General features: G+C 36.7%; 3 protein-coding genes across 3 annotated transcripts; 2 read left to right on the plus strand and 1 right to left on the minus strand.

The window, feature by feature from the left end:
* LOC109225790 lies at positions 2,774–5,713 on the plus strand. Its single transcript, XM_019390567.1, has 2 exons — positions 2,774–4,359; positions 5,415–5,713. The coding sequence occupies exons 1-2, from the start codon at positions 3,876–3,878 to the stop codon at positions 5,462–5,464; spliced, it is 534 nt and encodes a 177-aa protein (XP_019246112.1). The 5' UTR covers positions 2,774–3,875; the 3' UTR covers positions 5,465–5,713.
* On the plus strand, positions 11,822–16,117 carry LOC109225791 (kinase-interacting protein 1-like). Its single transcript, XM_019390569.1, has 2 exons — positions 11,822–12,195; positions 13,194–16,117. Exons 1-2 carry the CDS (start codon positions 12,102–12,104, stop codon positions 15,869–15,871), a joined length of 2,772 nt encoding a protein of 923 aa, XP_019246114.1. The 5' UTR covers positions 11,822–12,101; the 3' UTR covers positions 15,872–16,117.
* LOC109225792 (nicotinamidase 1) lies at positions 16,221–19,165 on the minus strand. The gene is made up of 5 exons (XM_019390570.1): positions 18,801–19,165; positions 17,476–17,659; positions 17,261–17,394; positions 16,956–17,138; positions 16,221–16,560 (listed from the first exon to the last, which is right to left on the minus strand). Exons 1-5 carry the CDS (start codon positions 18,954–18,956, stop codon positions 16,465–16,467), a joined length of 753 nt encoding a protein of 250 aa, XP_019246115.1. The 5' UTR covers positions 18,957–19,165; the 3' UTR covers positions 16,221–16,464.

Genomic DNA, 22,849 nt, shown 5'->3' on the forward strand with positions numbered 1-22,849 from the left:
CTCCCTGTGGGCATGGGCTTTTGAAAAATATACTTCAATGGGTCCAACCGAGAGATGAGATAGGTGGTATATGCTGACAAGTAGTGTTTCAACTTTTGCGCTACCCAGGTTAAAGCACAACACGTTCTCTCGAGTGGCATTTATGTTTTAGCATGTTCTTTACTTTAGTTTTTTCGGTTGTTAATTTCAACTATTATGAACAGTTACAACTTACATGTTATAAAATGTAACAAGCGAAATTATATTGACGATAAACTGATTTTCAGACCACAAAGAGGGGTCTGTTTCTCAACTTCTGGGAGTAACTAGAGCAAAAAGAAAGAAAAAACTGAGAAAAGGGAGGTTCCAGATCTAATTTCTAAGCTAGAGAATTATAACCAAGTTCATCCATAGCATTTCTAGTTGATTATTCTCCTATTTATGCTACTCGGTGCAAGGTTGTCCTTTGTCCTTTACCATAACGGCCTGGCAGAGGTTTATTTTCTTGGGATCTGGGACCACATAATGGTCCATGTATTTGGGTGAATATTTTTCTCTGGTGCTGCGCCTAGGACCCTGTGACGTGTCATGCTGATTTGTTACATAAAATCACTTCAATATGTTATGCTGAAATAGTCATTGTCTTTTCTAGAATTTGTTTTTCTAATTTTGATGTTTTAATTTCTTTTGTTTAAAAGAGTAATGAAATTAACCCTAAACGAGGTAAAGCTTCTTTGTTATGTAGATGAAATATATAACTGATAGAATTAAAGTGTTGTTATTATTTTTCACTAGATAGTTTAAGAAAAAGACTGCCATTATTAAAATTGATAACTAACAATTTTCAACAAGGAACTTCCTTTGATTTCTAGAACATTTTCTCGTTTCGTTTTTATGTCTTTTCGAAGGTTGACTCATATATAATCCAATAATTAATGGGGTCATATCTCATGTTTTCACCTAAATTCAACAAATGATTATGTCTCATGTGAAACACCTTGACACCAAGAAAAATATATGAGAAGTCATAATACTTTTGAATTAACTCTTTTTTGTTTTCCAATATGGTGTTCGGTACATTAAAAAATATTAAAAGAACTAAACTTAACTCTGGAAAGTAATACAAGAAATTCAAATATCAGTGTCACGTAAGATTGGATGTCCACTTTGGACAAACTTAATAGAAAAAGGATAAATTTGAATCAATAGTATAACGACAAGGATATATTTGACTTAAAGTATAACGAAAAGTACATTTAAATCATTTTTGATAGTATAGGGGTATATTTGGCATTTTTCTATTTTATAAATATAACTCTCGAGAAGTAAATTTTACTTCTGCAAACTAACAAAAATTAGATCTCTTAAAGTTGTCTTCTCAACAAAAATAAAATACTTTTTTCATCATTAACTAGAGATTTTAGGTTCAAACTCTAAAAATGAAATTACCTTTAATAAGGAGCGTTTTATTGCCTTTAATTGGGATTAGGCGCATGCCTTTTCTGCGATCTATTGTCCTCAATTTTCATTTATCATTTCTCAGGTTAGTGGGCGTTTAGACAAAAGAATTGTAAAATTCCAAAAAAAGTGAATTTTTTTTTAAGTGAAAATACTATCTGAAAATTAGAGTTGTATTTGGACATGGATATAATCTTGGGTTGTTTTTGAATTTTTGTGAGTGATCTCAGTGAAAATTTTGAAAAATAATTTTTTGGAGTTTTTCAAATTTTCAAAAAATTCATCTTCAAGTGAAAATTTAAAATTTTATGGTCAAATATTTAATTTCGAAAAAAAAGTGAAAAATTTTCGAAAAAATTCTTATATCCAAACCGGCTCTTAGTGTAATACAGATTCATTGGACAGACAAAACATGATCCAACGATCAAAACTGTATCATAAAATCTTAGCCATTGGATGTTACCCTTTTGAATCTTAAGTTGGATTAAATTCTAATATCAGAAGGACTAGAAGAAACTTGAATTGTAGATTTCCCCCCATATAATTTCCCCTTCCTTAAAACAGAACATCACACCCACATTTACCAAAATTTACACATATAACAAATATAAACAATGCATACATATTTACCAAAATTTACACTTTTTCAATTCTCATGCAAGTATAAGTTACAATCTTAAAATTTAAGTCTCATATTTGAACTTGTAAACTAATAATAACAAGAAAACACATACAAATCACCAAAACCTCGCTTATCAATTCGACATCTATAGAAATTATGACTCTAAAAGACTAACTGGAAAATACAAAACATCATGTATATATTCATCAAAACATATTTATCTCCATTAATAAAGCTCACTCATAAAAATTAAAACACCATTCTTCCTACTAAGAAATTTTTTTCAGTGTATATTCTTAATCCAAATCCACATATCCTCAATTATATTTAGTAACTAATAGAAAATAAATTTAACAAAAAGAAACACAAGAACACGACGATGGATGAGATCCCTCCACCCTTAATTAAAAGTCTTGAGTTTAAATTCTAAAAATAAAAAAAATTCTAGTACGGAACACTTTCCCCTTAAATAGGCATTATATACAGGAATCTGAATTAGTCAATCGGACCAGTGGACCAGTGGACCAGTGGGTTCCAACTTCCAAATACCGAATGGTTAAATGAAAAAAAGTTGTGCATTAAAAAAAATAAATTAGGAAAGTTCTGGGGTCAAAATCTAATTTGTACAAAATAACCATATCAAAAAATTAACAAGACAAAATAGTTGTCCATCGCTTATATATAGGCCCCGCCACAAAGTAATCAGTTGAGTTTTCCACTGTGTGTGTGTGTGCGCGTGGGTGTGGCTTTGGGGGGGTGGGTGACAAAAAGAGGAAGTTTTAGTGAGAGAGTAAAAAAGGGATTCACCGGCGGTGATAGAAAATGGAAGTGCCGGTGAGATATTTCTTGTTTTCCCGGTGATATTGCCGTTTCGATCTCACTTTCCGGCCAAAACTTATCATTTCCCAAGTGATAAACAAGTTCGGGTCTGACCCGATTGCAGAAAATGGTCCTTTAGTCTTCTAAAATCCCAATTTTGCCCTCATCAATCATGAGTTGATTAAAAAACTTGATTTTAATTTAAAGAATTTTTCATGTTACTAGACCCTTTAAAGTGTTTGATGCTTTCCGAGTGAGTTTATAAGAAGATATTTGGAATTTGTAGTTGAATTTTAGTCCAATTCACTAATTCGGGTCTGACCCGACTGCAATAATGGTCCTTTAGTCTTCTAAAAATTCCAATTTTGCCCTCATCAATCATGAGTTGATAAAAAAAAAACTTGATTTAAAGTTAGTGATTTCTCATATTATTAGACCTTTTGAACTGTTTGATGTTTTCTGAAGACTGGTTTGAAATTTGAAGCTTTTTCATGTAAAGGGGTTGTGTTTTGATGATTGAATTATGCAAAGCTGTTTGCTTTTTTGCTCTTTTGATAATTAAAAAAAAGTGAAACTTTCTCCTCCATACCATATTTTTATTGTACCAATGGATTAAACATTTGTTGAATTTTTATTCTGGGGCTTGAATTTGAATTTTTGATTTATTTCCTTCAGTCTACTCTCAGTTTTAGAGCTTGAAGTTTGAATCTTTTTGGTGAAGTTTGTTCAACTTTGGTCATTTGTTGAATCCCTTCTGGATGAAATGACTGTTTCTTGATTTATTTATTTCAATTTCAGAGCTTAAAGTTTGAATCTTTGTTGTGACACTTGCTCATATTTGATCATTTCTAGAACCCCTTTTGGATGAAACGGCTGTTTCTTGATTTATTTCCTTCAAGCCACTCTCGGTTTCCTTCAACTTCAGAGCTCAAAGTTTGAATCTTTTTTTGTGAAATTTGCTCATATTTGCTCATTTCTAGAGCCTCTTTTGGTTGAAATGGCAGTTTCTTTGACTCGTTTATCATGGTGGTGGTGGGGTGGGAAAGAGAAAGAACCAGTGTCTAATGGTTCTTCTTCAATGAATCCATTGCAAGATTTTGGATTTGGTTTGAAGGAACAAGGTGATAGTTTGAAGTTTAAGTCAGTGAGGGGAGCTAATAATGTGGCCTCCTCAACTACTAGGAAAGTGAAGAGGAAATGGAAGAGTAGAGAGGAGAGGATTAAGAGGGTTGATAAGAAGTATGATGTAGTGTTGGTGCCATCGGATGGTGTTTGTTTATCAGGTTCTGAATCCGATGACTCGGACTGGTCAATCGGGTGGCTGGAACCACATGCCCCTGATTTCCAGAATGATGATGAGGCTGATGACAGTTTTGCTGTGCTGGTTCCTTGCTACAGGCATGATTGTATTAGAGAAATAGAAGAGCCAAACAATCAGTTTTTAAGCGCCATTGAGAACCTTTCAAATGAGTATTCTGCTGGTAAGAGCTATAGATATGTTCTTGTTTTTGCTTTTTGCTGCACTAATTCTGTAGAATAACATCTTTCTGTTAGTATTAAATCTGCAGTGTTGGATTATTAGTCTTTGATGACTATGATTTGAGTTCCATTGTGCTTGTTTACAACTGCCCCTGCTTTGACTTAGTGACTACTGCAGCTGAATTTGTTATGTTAGTTATGTTAGTAATATAAGGGGAGCCTTGGCGTAGCCGATAAAGTTGTTGCCATGTGACCAGGAGGTCGTGGGTTCGAGCTGGAAACATCTTCTTGCAGAAATTTAGGATAAGGCAGCGTACAATAGACCTTTGTGGTCCGGCCCTTTCCCGGATCCCGCGCATAGCGGGAGTTTAGTGCACCGGGCTGCCCTTTTAGCTATGTTAGTAATATGTGGACTGAGAAAAAGGTACATGTGAGCTTGCAGTACTGTTGTCCTTCATATTACGAAGCGTGTGGTTACAAGCATCACATATATAGTGCTAAAAAGTAGAAGCATGTCTCCCGTTTGGGCACAGATGGATAGACTACTATCATTGGATTCAGATATTAATGAGCAATAGTTTCATAGGAGATTGATTAGTATTCGCATGAGTAGAACTGGTGAGCAGTTTTTTGAGAAAGATTTTTTTTTTTGAGAAAGACAGTTTTTGCTGTTAATGAGCATTATTTATCATCTCCTTTGTTGTGTAATTTGACAATGAAAACCTGCAACAAAATTTCGTACTAACATAATGCAGCGAGTTCTACAAACTCCCTCTTGGTGATGTTATACTTTTACACCCCAGCCTTATTTGTTCAGATAGAAACCTTAAAGCAGTAACTCTTGTTCGGAAGCTAGAGAACTTCCCTTCCGTAGTTTCCAAGCTTAGAGTTATATTTTCGTTAACCACTTCAAAGCCTGCAGACCTTGTTATTAGTTCAAGATAGATTATTACTATGTATCATCTTTATGCTAGTCTATGTAGTTTCTATCAAACTTACAAGCAAATATGACCTGTCGTTTCCTCCTTGTTATCTGAAATTCTTTTTATGATTGCAGAGGGTAAGAAATACATGGAGCAATGGCTATCTTCTCTTCAGAATTTTTGAATCTAGTGCATCCGGTCGTTGTTCTGCATGTTAGGAAATTTCCGAAGCAGGAGCTATCTTTTAGTTTACGAGGAAGTAAGTGCAAGTTCTGAATTAATATTGAATAGTACTGGCAGCAGGTCAGCATTTTCATTTGCGAGAGAAATAATCAAGTTTATCGTGGCAGTGATCTTTGGTTAGAAGCTCACAAATACAAACCATTGTCATCTTCAAACTTTTGGAATTGATCAGCTTCTGTTCTGGCTTGGGGGGGGGGGGGGGGGGTATTGGGAATTTGACATATGAAGCTGATTTTTAGTGTAAATATAGCTAATGTGAATATGGGAGAAGTATTATGCTTTTGGCTGCTGCTGTTGTAAATAAAGCATCTGTCTTCCAAAATCTGGACAAGTGAAACATCATTGTTTATATCTTGATTATACATTAATGTTAAATATTATGTTCTCACTCTTGCTAATTTGCATCATCCTTCTTAGTTCATTTTCTTCTGCATATGTTGCCTTAAGATGATTGCTTAGTGAGACTTTCTATAATTAGTTGCAACAATTAGCAATTCTTTTAGCAAAGGCTCTGTTAGCATTCCTAAATCCATGCATTTCTCCTATAATGCTACTGTGGTTCCACATCTCATTGTCATGAATCTATTTTGTGGTGGTTCCTCAGTCTTATCCTTCATTAAGGACAATCCAGTGCACTAACCTTCCGCTATGTGTGGGGTCCGGTAAAGGGCCGAGCCACAAGGGTCCTTCCGCTATGTGTGGGGTCCGGTAAAGGGGCGAGCCACAAGGGTCTATTGTACGCAGTCTTATTGTTCATTGAAATCAAGAATTTCTGGACCACTGTTGAAGCATATTGTTTGCTTCATTAGGACACTCTTGTGGAAGCTAGTGAAAATAGTCGTCACAGTCTGAGTTCCTTTCTGCTTTGTACGAGACTTTCTTGACTTGTCAAGCGCTCTCGCCTTCACTAGGAAACTTATTCGATAAGCAAGATTTTTTTATTTTTTTTTCTGATGATGAAATTACAATGAGATTGGAAAGACTAGGGGCTTTCCCTTTGTCGTTTCACATACGGGCGGATTAATAGTGCAATCATGTTATAAAAATCATAGATCCGACTCTGTCCACAAACAAGTGTATTTGATGATTGCTCCACTCAAAGCCAAGAAAACCTAAAGATCAATTGGACCATTTTTTGTTGTTGTATTGATTTCAAAACCCCTTTTTAGATGCAAATTGATTAGAGCATTTGATGTTTGCAGGAATGGCATGTGACCATTGCCACTAAAGGGTGAAAAGTGATTGGCAAAAGTTTTGCTTTAAATATTCCTTCTTAGCCTACTTTTCTCTACCTTTTATAAAAAAATTCCAACTTTTTCCACCAGGGGGTTTCTGCTCAAGAAATTGAAACAGACCCCACTTTTGGTATTTGAGGTTGCCAATGGGGCATATTTTGAGATATAAAATAAATGGTCATTGACAATTTTTGTGCCCCTTAGCACTTATGATAGGGGAAAAAGAAATGAAAAAAATGTAGTTTGTGGCTATTATTTTCTATGTAATTAGCACTTGTACACCACACACTAGTGCTTAGAATATTTGGATACTTTGGTGTTGTTTCCTACTTGCATTATATAAAGTTGTAAGCATTAAGTTATGTAGTCTAATGGTCAACAAAGTTTGTTTCAATCTTGAAGATCAGTAAAATTCAGTAGAGACAAAAAAATTAGAATTTTTTTGACATTTACGTAAGTTTTGATGAATATAATAATTCGTTACCTCTGCAGATAGGACACATCACCATTACTATGGACACGTTTGTCTATAAAAAAAAATTCTTTTTCCAAAATAAAAATATTTCAAAAATGTTTTTGTCCATGAAATTTTGCGAATTTTTGGAAATTTTTCGAAAATGCATTTTTCAAAACCAAAAAGTGGTCTTTTCAGAAAAACTTTTTTCTCCGCTCATAAAACTGCATTATTTTTTCAAGTGAAATGCATGTCCAAACATAATTTTAAATTCCAAATACCATTTTAACTTAACTTCAAATTTATTTTTTTCAAAAATTACAATTTTTATGTCAAACACCTACTAAAAAAGTTATCGAGAAGTCTAGTTAGATTCTTAGGGATAAAATTTCAAAAAAGAGTTGGTGGGGTTACCCTTACAAATTTCAATTTCATGTCACTTTCATTGATGTTCCTTCTAATCCTTATAAATATTGATAAGCAAGGTTCACAGAAAGATTTGACAAGCAATTATTGATGTAATAAAAAATGGCATTTTGATGATTCTAAGATATAATCAATTTGTCTTTTCACAATTCTATTGCGTACTTGGATCAGTTTGTCACGTAAACCAAAGTTGGATTATTCCTTTTGATGATAATCACATGCCAAAAAAAAAAAGACTGATTTGTGGGATTCTCCCTCTATTCTTGATGATAAAGTGAACCTAAATTATCTCACGCTAAACTTGTAAGTACAGTCAAATTTTTTTATAATAGCTGCGTTTGTTTCGGTATTTTTTAAATATTATAGTAAAGTGTTGTTGTAAAGAACATATTGTTATAAATAGAATTCTATTTAAAGTGAATGTCTGTATTTTAGAGAGATTTTAGGGTTTGTTACTTGGTGGCTAAGAATCCTCTCTCTCTACTTTTCTCTGCAATATTCTTTTATTGTTTTATAGCACATATATTATAATATAACATAAAAAATCGATTCCGAGAAAAATTTAATTTTTTTAGTAAATGACTGTTATATAGGAATATTATTATAGAAATATTAACTGTATTATATTTGGAACCATTAACTCCATTTAACTCGTGAAAATCTTTATATGCAATATTTTTCTGAAGAATTTCCTCGTCTATTTAAAAAGGAAAAAGAAAAGAAAAGGAAAAGCTTGAATTACCTAATATTTAAAAGTTGAAGCAATCTCTTTGAGGGCAGGGTTATGTAATGATTGAAACTATTAGATTAAGTTTTGTGAAATTTAAGCTCCCGAATTTATTTCTCTCGAAAAAGATTTATAGTTTTTACATTCTTTTCTTCACATGGTTATGTAATTTCTTGATTATTTTCAAACTCCTTTAATTATAGCATAAGATTTTTAGGGTGGCTTTTAACTTTTGACCCCCGCTTGCCTCATTGACAGAACCTTCAAGTCAAAAGTTATAAGTGTTGTCCACGGGCAAACGAGGGACAACATTTGTTAAACTTGAAATTCTAGCCATAGCGCAAGCGGAAACAAAAATTCAAGACCATCCACGTTGAGAGCTATTTGTGTACTTCATTCATCCTCTCTGTAGTTAGGCTGGGTTTTGATTGGGCTCAATATTCATCCTACACTACCTTTTGGGCCAACTGCGGAATGGTATAGTCTAAAAGCCCATTAGGTACCTAGTTGAAGAAGTATGTTTGATAAAAAGCCCATTAGGCAATACATGTTTCCAGACCTAGTCTTTACACAAATAGCCGATCATACTTATTATTTTTTTTTCCTATTATATATTGATTTTACATAGTTATACATATATAATATATAAATTATGTATATACATACCTCCACCGGCTATTTTTAATTTAAGCGATTGGACGGACGTCTATTTGGATTAATTCTTCTATTTGATAATGTGTTTGATATTATTAGCAAGTCTCAAATATCAACTGTCAATCGAGGGAAAAAAAAGGTAAATAACATCTATTTTTAAGCTCAATATATTAATTTTATCATGTGTTATATGTTGGAGCCATTCATATTCCTACTTAACGCAAATCATTTCTTATTCGACTCTGGTGCTATTACTCATAAAAATGAGCAACAAAGATTTGTTATCATATGATAGTAAAATAGCAGGATATTCATGTCATTGTCATATATAAAAGAAAAAATTTCATAAAGCACTATCTTTTAGTGGTAATTAGCTATCTATAGATACCATTTGCTATATTACGGATTGTAGATACATTTTCTGTTGTTATTAAATGTGTTGGATGTATTTAAGCTACTGTATTTATGAATACAGTAGCAAAAATAGGCGTGAATCAGGGAAGTCCAGCTAATCAATTGTTGTATTCGAGTGTATTCGACTTTATTCATGGCGTGAAACATGAGATTACAGCTGGACAAATTATTGTATTCGACTGTATTCACGGCGTGAAACGGGGGATTACACTGTTTTTAAACGGAAAGTGAATCAATTAACATAATAGACTCCTAATATAACTCAACAAACTCAATTATAACACACAAATTTTGTATTTCCAGTTATAAAAAAGATTCTCAACCGAAAAATACCCCAAAAACATAGCAATCTTCAGAGAAATTATATAATACATCTGAATACATAAATTATATTAATTTAAAAAAAACACATGAATACATTCATGGCATATAGCGAGACAGTGAATACAATGAAATACATAGAATACAACGGGATATAATTTTTTAAAATAATATTTATTTAAAGTAAATAAGGTGTTAACCTTTGCTATAGGAGGTAAAAATTCCTATATATAAAAGATGGTATCCTAGTAAAATAGTCCAAGTGTGCAAACTGATTCAATATGATCATCAAAATATCCAGTGATAATAAGAGAGAAAAGGCTTGGATAGAGGAACTCGCAATCATTTAGCGATCTCAAATGTGTCGATATTAATAATAACTCATTATTTCGATGTATTATTTTTTTTGAACAAAAAAAAAGTTATGTAAGCACTAACTCGAGATCTCATTTATTAAATTCCAAACTATCACATAATGGAAAAGAATCTATGTTAATAATACATGTTATATTAAGGGGGTAGGGTGGGGTAGGTGGGTGGGTGTATGATTAAAGAAAGAAAGAGAAAAAAAAATACAGTTAAGCTAGAGTACATAAGTTCCTTTGGTATATTCATTTTCCTTCTATGAAGCTTCTTTCTTTTCAGTGTTCATGATTAAAGTAAAGCGTAATATGCGTTTATGACTAAACACTAGATACTTTACACGCTTAATTGTAAATATTAGTATTAATTTATTTTGAGGAATTTTTGAATATTCTTGAAATCTTTTGTCCAGCAATTAAATTATTTAATATCATGATGAGTTGTATTTAAATTATTTATTCATTCGAATAACTTATTCGATGTAGTTGTCATTATGAGATCATGGCCCTCGTTTTTAATGATTATTTTGATGAAGAAGAAGACCAATTCCAATTATTTTTTCTCTCACATAAAACAAGAAGAAAATCTGAAATTAATTAAGGTGCACGTAATCTGATTTAAACAATACAGTTAGACAAAATTAAGTTTCGTTACAACTCCAGTACAATAAAATAAAAAAATGACATTGTATAGTCGCTCTCAAAATAATAGTCATATATATATATACACACACACACATTCTGTATGTTATATACAAAAATTATACAAATTTTATATATTTTTTCAGCAACCAAATATAAATAATCTCTATCGCTTGTTAAAAATAATAATACCCCTAAAATAAAAAAACGAGTGATCATCCGTAAAATTAAAAATTACCCCTCACGAGGGGTAATATATCACAAAAAATATATTTTAGGGACATTACTGCAAAATATTTTAAATATCTGGACCGAAAGTTAGTTAATGACAGGCCGAAAGCTGCTATTTGTACTATATGGAAACACAATATATTTTTGAAAAGTTAGTTAAAGAAGAAAACTTTAGTCTTTTCCAATGTTACCCAAAGGAAAAAAGAAACTTTAGGACAAGAAGAAAGATATTTTCTTCTTTTGTTTTTTGGTTTTCTAATTCTTTCTTCTGAATGGAGAATGTGACAACCTGTTGAAGAGGCCAGTGGATGCCACGTTCACAATAGTCTAATTTGTTAATTGGCTGTCAATATAGCTTTGGCTTTGGTTTTGCCAAATAAAAAATTAATAGCAACTTTGGTCCCTCGGTTATTGGTAAATTATGATCTAATCCTTGTAATATTGCTAAGCACACTGAATCTTCAATTAATTGAAATGTTGCACTATTAAACCTTATGCTTGCGAGTAATCACAAGATTAATGAATTATCAACCGCTATACTATTTAATTACCCGTTTGTAATATTAAGTTTGTACTATTACTCAATATTTGAAGGTAATGTAGTTCTAAACATAGACTAAATATAAGATATTTTCTATATAAAGGGACTGAAAATACACATGTTGATTAATTGAAGGTTAAATATGCTAAGTCAGATAATGCAAGGACCAAAATCTGAATTTAGCAATAATGTAGGGACTAAAAATACAATTGTCCCAAAAAAGAGAGAGTTTGTGAAAAAAGCTAAATTATTAATAAGGATAGAGAAGGGTGCAACATTTATTTTGGTGCGAAAGGAGCTCTCAACCAATAAACACCATAATTAGACATTAAAGGCAAACAAGAGAAGAAAAAAAGACATCATAGTCTGTTGTCCCTTTCAACTATGATTCCATTTCCTATGATTATTCAATAACTTTCCTTAATACAAGAAACCTTCTCCTGTTTTGAAACTCTTTCTCTTTCCTAAAACACATATCTTTGTTCTTGTGAGGAAAAGAAGAGGAAGAGTTTCATATTTGATTTGTATTTTTGATTGTTTTGAAGAAGAAGAGATCAAGAATTGGTTCAAGATGTTACAGAGAGCAGCAACTAATGCTTATTCATGGTGGGCTGCTAGCCATATTAGGACTAAGCAATCCAAATGGCTTGAACAAAGCCTTCAAGGTAATTTCTTTCAACATCAAAAGTCAAATGGGGTTATGATTTCTAAAAGGGCAACCCGGTGCACGAAACATCCAGAGTTTTTGCAGGTTTCAGGGAAGGGTCGCTCCCCCAAGGGGTGTTATGTAGGCAGTCTACCCTAATGCAATCATATTCCACGGCTCGAACCGGTGACCTGTAGGTCATAAGAAGACAAATTTACCGTTTCTCCAACACTCTCCTTCGGGGTTATGATTTCTCTTTTTCTTTTTTTTGATAACCGAGAAATAGGTTGATTACAGGTTCGATACTCAGTGGATAATGGGTCCGCCTCTCTACCTTTCATGTGGGGTTATATGGGGTTTGGATTCTTGATAAAAATGTAGATTTTGGGTTGTTGAGGAGGAAAAAAAGGAAAGAATGATAATATATTTAAATGTGAATGAGATCTGTTGTTGTTAGATGAACAAAAGGGTCTGGTATAATGCATGTATCTGTAATGGAAATTTTGATACTAAAATGTTGCTGACAAATCTGCATTCTTTTTTTGTCATGAATTTCAAGTTCTTTCATTTTCTTATTGGTTTGCATTGTAATACATTTTCTCTCATTTTTTATTCATTTTCAAAGTAATAAGAATATATTATCAAAGATTTTCTAGAAATATATGGACTGCACAATCATATTCAGAACAAGATACAAATAAAGAGGATGTAATCAAGAATATGCCAGAGGGGAGTCTTGGAGCAACGGTCGAGTTGTCTCCGTATGATCTATAGGTCGCGGGTTCGAGCCATGAAATCAACCACTGATGCTTGCATCAGGGTAGGCTGCCTACATCACACCCCCTTGGGGTGCGGCCCTTCCCGGGCCCTGCATGGACGCGGAATACTTTGTGCATTGGGCTGCCCTTTTTAATCAAGAATATGCCACTTTCTTTCTATGCACTCTTCTAGTGTAATTCTCAAAGTTGTTTAGTGTGGAAATCAAAAGTTCTAATTGTAATACTTGTGATATTGCAGATATGGAAGAGAAGGTGGAAGATGTGATTAAGCTCATTGAAGAAGATGGAGATTCATTTGCAAAAAGAGCAGAAATGTATTACAAGAAAAGACCAGAGCTAATAAACTTTGTAGAAGAATCTTATCGCGCCTATCGAGCATTGGCTGAACGATATGATAAGTTGTCAAGAGAGTTGCAGAGTGCCAACAACACCATTGCTACTCTTTTTCCAGAACAAATTCAACTAGCAATGGATGAAGAAGATGAATATGGTACCCCAAGAATGGCAAAGAGTTTCCCACAGACTCCAACAAGTGGTGCAAATATTCCAAAAGTTCCTCCAAAAGCTCCTGTTAAAGATTTGAAAGGTCTGCTGAAAACAGGTACACAGCAATTTCAAGGCAAGAAACCATATAACAAAGCAAAAGATTCAAATAAAGATGTCCCAAAATCTGGTTTGACTAAAGATGAAGCGCTTGAAGAAATCGATAAGCTTCAGAGAGATATACTGTCTTTGCAAACCATGAAAGAGTTCGTTAAAAGCTCTTACCAAAGTGGGATTGCTAAGACTATGGAGATAGAAAACCAGATTGTGGAAAAGCATCAAAAGATTTGCAGTTTAGAGGATGAATTTGGTGAGGCTCGGGTTATTGAGGACGATGAAGCTCGGACGTTAATGGCTGAAGCTGCACTAAAATCTTGTCAAGAAACATTGGCTCAGCTCCAGGAGAAACAAGAACAATCGACCAAAGATGCAAGAGAGGAGTTCAAGAAGATTGAAGAAGCTCGTAAGAAACTGAAATCTTTCAGGCAAAAGTATTTGGGTGATCCAGTCGATGAAGCAAAACCTGATGAAAGCAATGAATCTGCTGAAGCAGCAGATGAATCACAAAGCTCAAGCCAAGAAGCAGTTGCTGAGCAAATAGAGTTGTTGCATGGCAAGATGAACGAGCAATTTGACGCGAGCTCTATGTCATCTCTAACAGTGACACAACTGGCAGAGAAAATTGATGAGCTTGTGAATAAGGTGGTCAGCCTAGAAACAGCAGTTTCAGCTCAAACTGTTCTAATTGAAAGATTAAGAACAGAAGCTGGTGGACTCCACACACAAGTTCAGATATTGGAAGATGATAAGGCAGCAGCTTTAACAGAGGATACACACAATCTGAATGTTAGAGTAACTGCAATAGAGGAAAAGTTGAAGGGTATTCAGGATCTAAACAAAGATGTTGAAAATCAAAACAGCAGCCTTCAGACTCACTTTGCTGAAGCGCGTACTAGTCTTGGCCACTTATCTTTTAAATTGACTAGTGTGAAACCAGATGAAGAGGTAGATGAGACCGATTCATCTCAAGATGAAGAGGAGGCTGTTGCTGATATCAGGTCACAAAAAGAGCCAAAAAAGAAAAAAGATCATGTTAGTACAAGTGAAGTTGAGAAAGAACAAGGTCCTAGTACAGTAGTTAGCGATAAAGAAGTACAGGAAGATACTAAAACCACTAGTAAAGATGTCAAACTTCTGGAGCCAACGCCAGCAGAAAAAGGTAAAGAGGAAGTCTCAGCTCAGTCTGAAAATCGGGTTCATGATGAACCTAAACCACATGAAGACGAGGAGAAAGACGATGACCTTACATGGCAGCAAATGCTATTGAGTGGTTTGGAGGATAAAGAGAAGATCCTCTTAACAGAATATACAACAATTCTCAGGAATTATAAGGAATTAAAGAGGAAGCTGATTGACATGGAGAAGAAAGAAAGGGACACTGAATTTGAAGTCACATTGCAAATAAGAGAGCTTAAAACTGCTATTGCAAAGAAGGATGAAGAGATAGAAAGTCTGCGTCTGAAGTTGAGTCTTGTGCAAGGAAATGCTTCAGAAAGTCCAAAGACGAAGGAAGAAAAACATCAAGATTCTAATCCTTCTGATGATCGAAGCTTAAAACCTGAGGACTCGAGGGAAGACAAGGATGAACATGATGTCAGGATCATTTTAATTGATCAACGTTCATCCCTCTCGCCAGTAGAAGAAAAACTCCGTATGGGCATTGATGCATTACTGGACGAAAACTTGGATTTCTGGCTAAGATTTAGCTCAGCATTTCATCAGATTCAAAAGTTCAAGACCACAGTCCAAGATTTGCAGGGCGAAATATCAACGCTTAGAGACAAGGAGGCGAAAGAAGGCAGCTCTAAAACAGACATGAAATCAGAAATCAGGCCCATATATAAACACCTAAGGGAGATACAGAATGAGCTAACAGTGTGGTTAGAACAAAGCTTGTCACTAAAAGATGAACTGAAACGTAGGTTCTCGTCTTTATGCAGCATTCAGGAGGAAATTACAAAAGCATTAAAGGAGGGAGTTGAAGAAGAAGAAATCAGATTCAGTAGTCATCAAGCTGCAAAATTCCAAGGTGAAGTTTTGAACATGAAACAAGAAAACAACAAGGTAAGAGAGGAACTGGAAGCTGGTGTAGAACATGTAACTACACTTCAAGTAGATGTTGAGAAGACATTGAGAAAACTGGATCAAGAGTTTGATGTTGGTGGAAGTCAACCACAATTGACAAACTCAGCAAGTAGGTCAAGGATTCCTTTGCGAGCGTTCATCTTTGGAACCAAAGCAAAGAAGAGCAAGCGTTCGTTTTTTCATCATAATAGGAAATACCAGGTCCTGAAAGGTGGAGTACCTTTATAGATGTTTTTATCTTGTCTTGTTTTCTTCTCCCTTTTTTCTCTTTTTTGGGTTTTTTCCCTTGTTCTCATTCTTTTCCAGGTATTTTTACATTTATCTGGACAGACAAGGAATGCTGGTTATACATTTTTTTTCTTTTCTTTTCTTTTCTTTTTTTGCTCCAAGTTAGAAGTTTTTGGGGATTGTATGTATTGCCTTGATGTGTAAGTTAGTGTAAACAGAGAATTTATATAACAGTACCATTCTTCATTTGCTGATACTACTTTTCAGCGGTCTTTATAACAACACCAAAGCTAGTCAATCTGTAAGAGCTTATTTAACAAGGTGCACTCTTATTCAGTTAGTAGTTGATATAATAAGCTGAAAATATTCTAGTCAAATTGTCATTGAGAGTTAATCTAGGGAGAACTAATACAATATGGCGAATATAGTAGCTTCGGAACAAGAAAGTTTGGCTGCACGTCTCACTGAACAACAAAAAGTTGCCTAAGACAAATTTATCTTTCTATACCTTAATATAGATTAAGGAAGCTAAGAAGTCTTTTGTAAAGTCGCAACAGCTGTAGCAGTTTCCTTCTAAACCCCGAAAATTAGAATTATGTCTCTCTTGCAGTTGTATCAAAGGAGATCTCTGAAACTACTTTTGCTCCTCTTCCTTTGGCCATGTAAAGGCCTATATGATGCATCAATTCCTATCACAGCAAATGCAGCAAATGATGAGAAAAGTGAATCTGTCAATAGAAATTGCTCCATGAAAAAAAATGTAAATCTTTGGTGGCTAAAATGCATGAAAGGGAAACAACTTATTGCAGTTCCTCTTAGGAAAAAAAAGTTAATTTCAAAAAAAGTCTTAAAATAACCTTGTATTGAAAAAGTGTAAATCTTATAGATAACTTGTGCAGGGCATTTCTGCAAAAGACACAGCGACAAACACCAAACTAAATTTTTATATTCTCAATTTCGAATGTGGAGAATCCCCATCATCCGTCAAATATCATATTTATCTCCTTTGCGTCATTGTTCACTAATTTCTTAGGAATATCGTAGGATTGCACTTAAAATCAACAAAGGAGTATAGTTAGCTTACTTGTGGATGAGGTAAGGCTCCTTTTATGTTAGCAATCAGCAGTGGAAGATCAAAAGTAGCACAGCCACGGGAATATACAATCACATCTTCCAGGGGGGAGAGAAATCCACGGTTCCTTGCAGATAAGGCAGAACACACAAAATCAAGCACGCACATGTCCGTGCATATCCCTACAACCAATATCTAAACCAACAAATTCATATTCCCAACATTAGTGGCCAATCAGTGTTTGTTGCAACCCAAATTTATGGTAAAATGGAATTGAAACAGAATTTGATTAATTCATGAGATATGGTGATACTTACAGCTTTAATCTCACTAGCTTTCACCCAATCTACGAAGACATTAGATCCATCCTTCTCAATCGAACCTAGAAACCCATCAATGCAATCCTTGCATCGCAGTGTCACATTTGGTTCATTTTCCAACCACTGCAGAGCTGCATATGACGATAAATGGACCTCATTGAAAACACATCACTTTTAGACTGAAAAGGAGAAAACATGAAGGGCAGACTAACCAGGAACCAACTTAGATTCATCCGTTCCAGTGATACAATGAGGAGGATGAGGTGGCTCAGGCACATCAGGATGATGAGAATCAAGAAGAGCATAAATAGGCCATTTCTTCTCACAAAACATTTTTGCAAGTTTAACCGACTCATCAACCATTGCTGAAATTTGTTTATCAGGTGCTACTGGAGCCTATAACAAAGTAAATGGCACAAAATCATAATCAATAACCTAAAAGGAATAATCGGAGGAATAAGGATCACATCAATTTCTTAGTCCAAATTGTGATTTACCCACTACAATCACCAAAATGATCAAAAACAAACGTTGGAACCACATATTAATAGAGAGAGAGAGAACGAAACAAATCAAAGAAGATGACAGAGTTTGAGTGGGAGCTCCCTAGTAGAGCTCCTATATAAACCTTTAAGCAACAATATTCGATAATCACCCAAGGTTCTCTTATCTGCGGATTCTGCATCCCCAAGAAAGTATAGTGATTTAAGGAAAGAAATAAGATGATTTTCCAAGCACCGTCTATCACTGAGTAACCGATAATTCCTATATAGAAATGACAGTAGACCAGCGCAATTTCCAGCTCAATTAATCCAGAAATCTCATAATAGGTTCATCTCTAACCAATTTAATCGCAGCAGTTAAACATCTCCAGTCTTTGAGCTAAAAAGTTCCTAGCTTTACATGAGCTATGCCTAACACGCATTTAAATAGGTGCAAACAGAACTTGTGTATTAAAAAGAATCTAATTGTTAGATGTTGTTGTCTAATATCCAGAAGCAAAAACACATTACTTTCCCCCCCAAAAAAAAAAGTTTCTCAACATCCAGGAACAAATGATCGAACAAGGGCTATGCATACTCTAAGTATAGTTCTTCCATAGTCCAATTTAAATTTTCATTTCTTGCTTTTACACTTCATATATCAATAATCAAACATATCTCTAACAGCCTCGTTTGTCCGAACCTTTTTTTGCCTTTTATAGTGATTGTGTGTATCCGACCCCATTTATGGGATTAAACTGGGTTTGTTATAGTGATTGTGTGTATCATATATTGTAAATCAAAACATACATTTTTCTTATTATGATTTTTAAAGTAGTTCTTTACTACCGTATTGTGAAAAAAATTATCAGTTATAATAATTTCAAATATGCACCTTTTCTATTTAAAAAATAATTAATCCACATATACAGTGAAAATTGATCCAAACAGAACAGGACAGATGGAATATACAGATCCTTCTAAATTTCACTTGTTTTTTAGCTGTCCATTTCCTCATAAAGACAAAAAAGTATATGCATGTATACAAAAATTACCAAATTGCCAGCGCCGACAGTGCAGAAGCCATTAACGATGTCGACGAGTACGAGACCGGTGTTGACGTCGCCGGAGAGAAACAGAGGCTCGTCTTCCTCCACCGGAATCTCATTTTTCAGTAAATCAATCGCCGCCTCTTTCGCCACCATTCCCATCACTGTAAATAATAATAATAATAAATTGATTATTTTTGTATGATCAGTCTTCAAAGTCTTTTGAGTTGCTTTTGCTCCTTCTCTTCTCTATTATTTGTAATATTGATTGGTGGATGTGCTCAGTCAAAGTCATAATAAACTTTCCAACCAATAAAAGCAATTGTTTATTATAGATATATCTAAACAATATATAGATATACTAATATTCTTTCTAAAATTTGAATTATCAGTCTTCAATGCTTATCTCAATTATTTGTGCTTGAGGAATTTCATCAACTACCTACTGCTTCCTTCAGTGCTAATATTAAAAAATCTACAACAAAATTTAAACAAATGAGAAAGAAAATCATCCAACATATTTGTTTTATGTTAGGATAGTGTTTGACCAAAAAGTATTAAACTTCTCGTTAAACTAATTAATGAATGGAATAGAGGATAAATCTTAGCCAAAGGTAATTAACTCTATATCGCAGCGTATTGAGTATAAAAATTGGAAGAGAATAAACCAATTTAATATTTCTTGAGATAACTATCATACATTAAGTGAGAACGGTAAGCTTACATGTGAGACAGACTTGGATTAAAGTGTAAGGAGTATAAAAGATGAAAAGGAAGCTGTAGATAACTGAGGAATCTTCTCCCCTTGGCTTCGTAGTCTTGCTCTGGTTAGTCATAGCCAGCCCCTCTTTCACATTTCCCTTCCTCTCTTTATATATCAAGAATGTTCCCTTTTATTCAACGGTCTTTGACCAGTCTCCTTTCCTGCGACAGTCCTTTGTTTCTTATCCAAAACCATACGCTCATCTCGCGATGTAAGCTTTTTGACGGCCTGACCTCGACAGGGACCGTGGGGCCCGTCGCCATTACACCTCGTGGGCACGGCCATGACGGGGTCGAACTTTTTTATCTCCTCCAGCCATCAGGGTCAGATTTCGACCCATACAGTTAGTCCCTCCGTCCATTGGGTTCGTCTTCTGTGCGAGCTCAATAGACGGACCCTGTATATTCAAGAATTTAGGAGAAATCTGGTCATTATGTGAGGACGGAGTCCTTACAGCGAGATGGCGGTGATGTTTTAGGGACTTTACCGAACCGTTACGTCCGTTTGGAGATGGATCGTCACATCGATTTGGGCTACCATGAATGCCTGTTACGTGTCATTATGACGCACGTTCCCCAGGCACCGCATTGCTTCTCGTGCTTTTTCAGCTTTTGGCGGCTCTTGGGTTTCCCGCTCAGGGCATTTGTGTTCCTATATATGGGGGGGGGGGGGGGGGGGGTCTCATCATTCGATTGTTACGCTTTTCGACTTGTTTGAAGATTTTTGCGAACTTCCACCTTCTTCTATATTTCATACTCGTGCCTTTTTAAGAAGGAGACGTGTCTACCCTTTTTATTCCTTCATCAATCTTGTTTATCCAACCAGGCTAGATAAATGGCTGATTCCTCTTCTCAGACTGACAAGTCCGTCGGAGCTCCGGCGCCGGAAAACGATACACCCCTTCTTGGAGAGGGGATGGAGGTGGCGGAGGATGAGAGGTTTCCGACTGTGGATGAGATACTGCCCCGTCCGGGGAAGTTATGGACCGACTTCAACAGTCCTGCCGGAGACGAACCGGAACCTGTCCCCTCTACCATGGATGAAGCGGCAATTACGGCGCTCAAAGCTAAATGGGGAATCCTAAACCATATCGACATGATACCAGTGACGGGGGTGGACATCGTGCACTTGAACCGCTCGGGGTACTGCGCATTTTATGCGTATCCTTTTGTTGTCGGGTATACGCTTCCTCTCCATTCTCTAATGATAGACTTCTGCCGTTTCTACGAGGTGTGCCCAGCTCAGCTCTCATCGTACGTGTGCAAGCTCCTCCTCATGCTCATCAAGTATGCGGAGCTCGCCGGTTGAGGGATTACTTTGGGGCACATGCTTAATATTTTTGCCCCTCAATTTCTTCGGGGCACGATGATTCATATGCGCCATCGGGGAACCAAAAGTTTAGTGGTGAAGATGGATGATCAGGCTAACCGTCGCTTCTGGGAAAGCTATTTTTACGTGCGGACAGAGCACCTTGTGGCGGACCCGGTAGGGTTCCCTGAGACATGGAACTTCGCTCGTAAGTTCTGTTTGTTTTGCGATTTTTCTCAAGGCGATCGCCGATCGTTCTTCTTTGGGCGATTTTGCTGACTTGTTTTTACTTTGTAGCAGAGAGATTACCTCCCCCTCCAGTTGACGATATTCGTGAGTGGGTGAGCGCGGTTCTTCCCCATACAAGGGGCATTCGCGAGTGGACGTCCTTCCACGAGAAATATGGGCGTAAACCTCTCACTGGCGAGTCGGCCTGCTCTCTTTTCTACAAGGTTCAATCTTGTCGTTATATGACCGTTTTTCTTTGTTGGCAGGGAGAACGCGAAGGACGAGGGCTCCTCCTCTCGCATTCCGCCAGCTGGCGCCCCCTACCTGTCCTGCGCCGAGGGCTGCTATCCGGCCTGCATCGAGAGTGCTAACCAACCTGCACCTGCGGTCGGAGCTGCAAGCGCAGCGGCTATTTCTCAACCTGAGACTCCGGTCCCTACCGTCCGCTCCATGGTCGAGTCATCCCGTGCTGGTAGTGGAGAGGGCCCGTCGAAGAGACGACGGGTAGCCCTGGAGGTGGCGCCTCTAATCGAAATATCATCGGGGGTCGACCTTATCTTGACGACGCTTGATGTTGGCGGTGATATCGGTACGGTCATAGAGGCTACGCTGGTTACGAGAGATCAGCAAGCCGAAGTGGTGGGGGGACGGAGTCCCGAGGTCGCTACTACTGTCTCGAGCGACCCTTCAACATCCCGGCCGACCCGCACATCTTCTCGGACTGAAGAGAGGGGGAAAGGCGTCATGGTCGACGATTACGAGCCTGAATCCGACCTTGATCTTGACGACGTTAGGATGTTCGAGGATGGCTTCACCCGAACCGTGGTAACGGCGGGGGGTCCTTCTCGGATACTTGAGATTTCGTCGGACCTCAATCTTTTGCAAGATACGGTGGACTTTGTACCGCGATTTGATCTCTTGTGCTCGGCCGCAGTGAGCGGAGCTCTTCAGGACGTCAGCGATGCTGAACAGTCACATGGAGTGGCTGCGATGGGCCTAAGGGTGAGCTCCTTGTGTGTTTCTCTTTGTTTGTTATTATTATTTATTTTTTTATTTTTTTATTTTGATCTTGGATCTCACCGACTATCTTCTTCTCTTTGTTTTCAGTCTTATATGCTAGAGATCGAGAGTGCTCACAGGGCCGAAACTCGGACCAAGATTTTTCTGACGATGCTTGAAAAGTATCGGCGGTATCGCAGTAGATGCCGTGAGATGCATGAGAAGCTCAGGGCGGGCGCTGGCACCCAATCCCTCGGAGAGGAGTTGGAAAAGCGGGATCAGGAACTGATGCAGTCCATTCGCAGGTGTAGTGAGCTCGAGGAGCTGCTTCGTACCAAGGACGAAGAACTCGAGTTAGGAAAAGGGGTTGCTGCCGAATGCGAGCATCTGCAGGCGAAGGTGTCGTCATTACAAGCCGAACTTGATCAGAGTGCTGCCAGAGTAGAAATTCTGAGTGCGGAATGGATGGGGTAGTTAGCCGAGCTGGAGAGAAAAGTAGCCGAATTGGAGAATGTCGAGAATGCTCGCGCGTATGCTTTGGCAAGGGTGGCGGCATTAGAGGACACTATCCGCGTCCTCCAATCTGAGCAGGAATCCGAGAGGGCAACGGCCACGCTGAGGGATGCGCGGCTCGAGGAGCACATTGGCGAGATTGACCGGGAGGCCTCGAGCCTTGGGGACCGCGTCGTGGCGCTTGAGGCCGAGAGGTCAAAATGTTCACCCTTTACAATACGAGCAAGGTCGAATTCTTTTTTTG

This window comes from Nicotiana attenuata, chromosome 5, assembly GCF_001879085.1.
Source record: "Nicotiana attenuata strain UT chromosome 5, NIATTr2, whole genome shotgun sequence".
In the NCBI taxonomy this organism is placed as follows: Eukaryota; Viridiplantae; Streptophyta; class Magnoliopsida; order Solanales; family Solanaceae; genus Nicotiana; species Nicotiana attenuata.

What these genes read in the sequence shown, in the direction of transcription:
- LOC109225790 (XM_019390567.1), top strand. Translation starts at nt 3,876, where the DNA reads ATGGCAGTTTCTTTGACTCGTTTATCATGGTGGTGGTGGGGTGGGAAA. An exon ending in TTCAAATGAGTATTCTGCTG is followed by an intron (nt 4,360 to 5,414) that starts GTAAGAGCTATA and finishes TTATGATTGCAG; the next exon opens with AGGGTAAGAAATACATGGAG.
- LOC109225791 (XM_019390569.1), top strand. Translation starts at nt 12,102, where the DNA reads ATGTTACAGAGAGCAGCAACTAATGCTTATTCATGGTGGGCTGCTAGC. An exon ending in GCTTGAACAAAGCCTTCAAG is followed by an intron (nt 12,196 to 13,193) that starts GTAATTTCTTTC and finishes GTGATATTGCAG; the next exon opens with ATATGGAAGAGAAGGTGGAA.
- LOC109225792 (XM_019390570.1), bottom strand. Translation starts at nt 18,956, where the DNA reads ATGGGAATGGTGGCGAAAGAGGCGGCGATTGATTTACTGAAAAATGAG. An exon ending in CTGTCGGCGCTGGCAATTTG is followed by an intron (nt 17,660 to 18,800) that starts GTAATTTTTGTA and finishes ACTTTGTTATAG; the next exon opens with GCTCCAGTAGCACCTGATAA. An exon ending in TGAATCTAAGTTGGTTCCTG is followed by an intron (nt 17,395 to 17,475) that starts GTTAGTCTGCCC and finishes CGTCATATGCAG; the next exon opens with CTCTGCAGTGGTTGGAAAAT.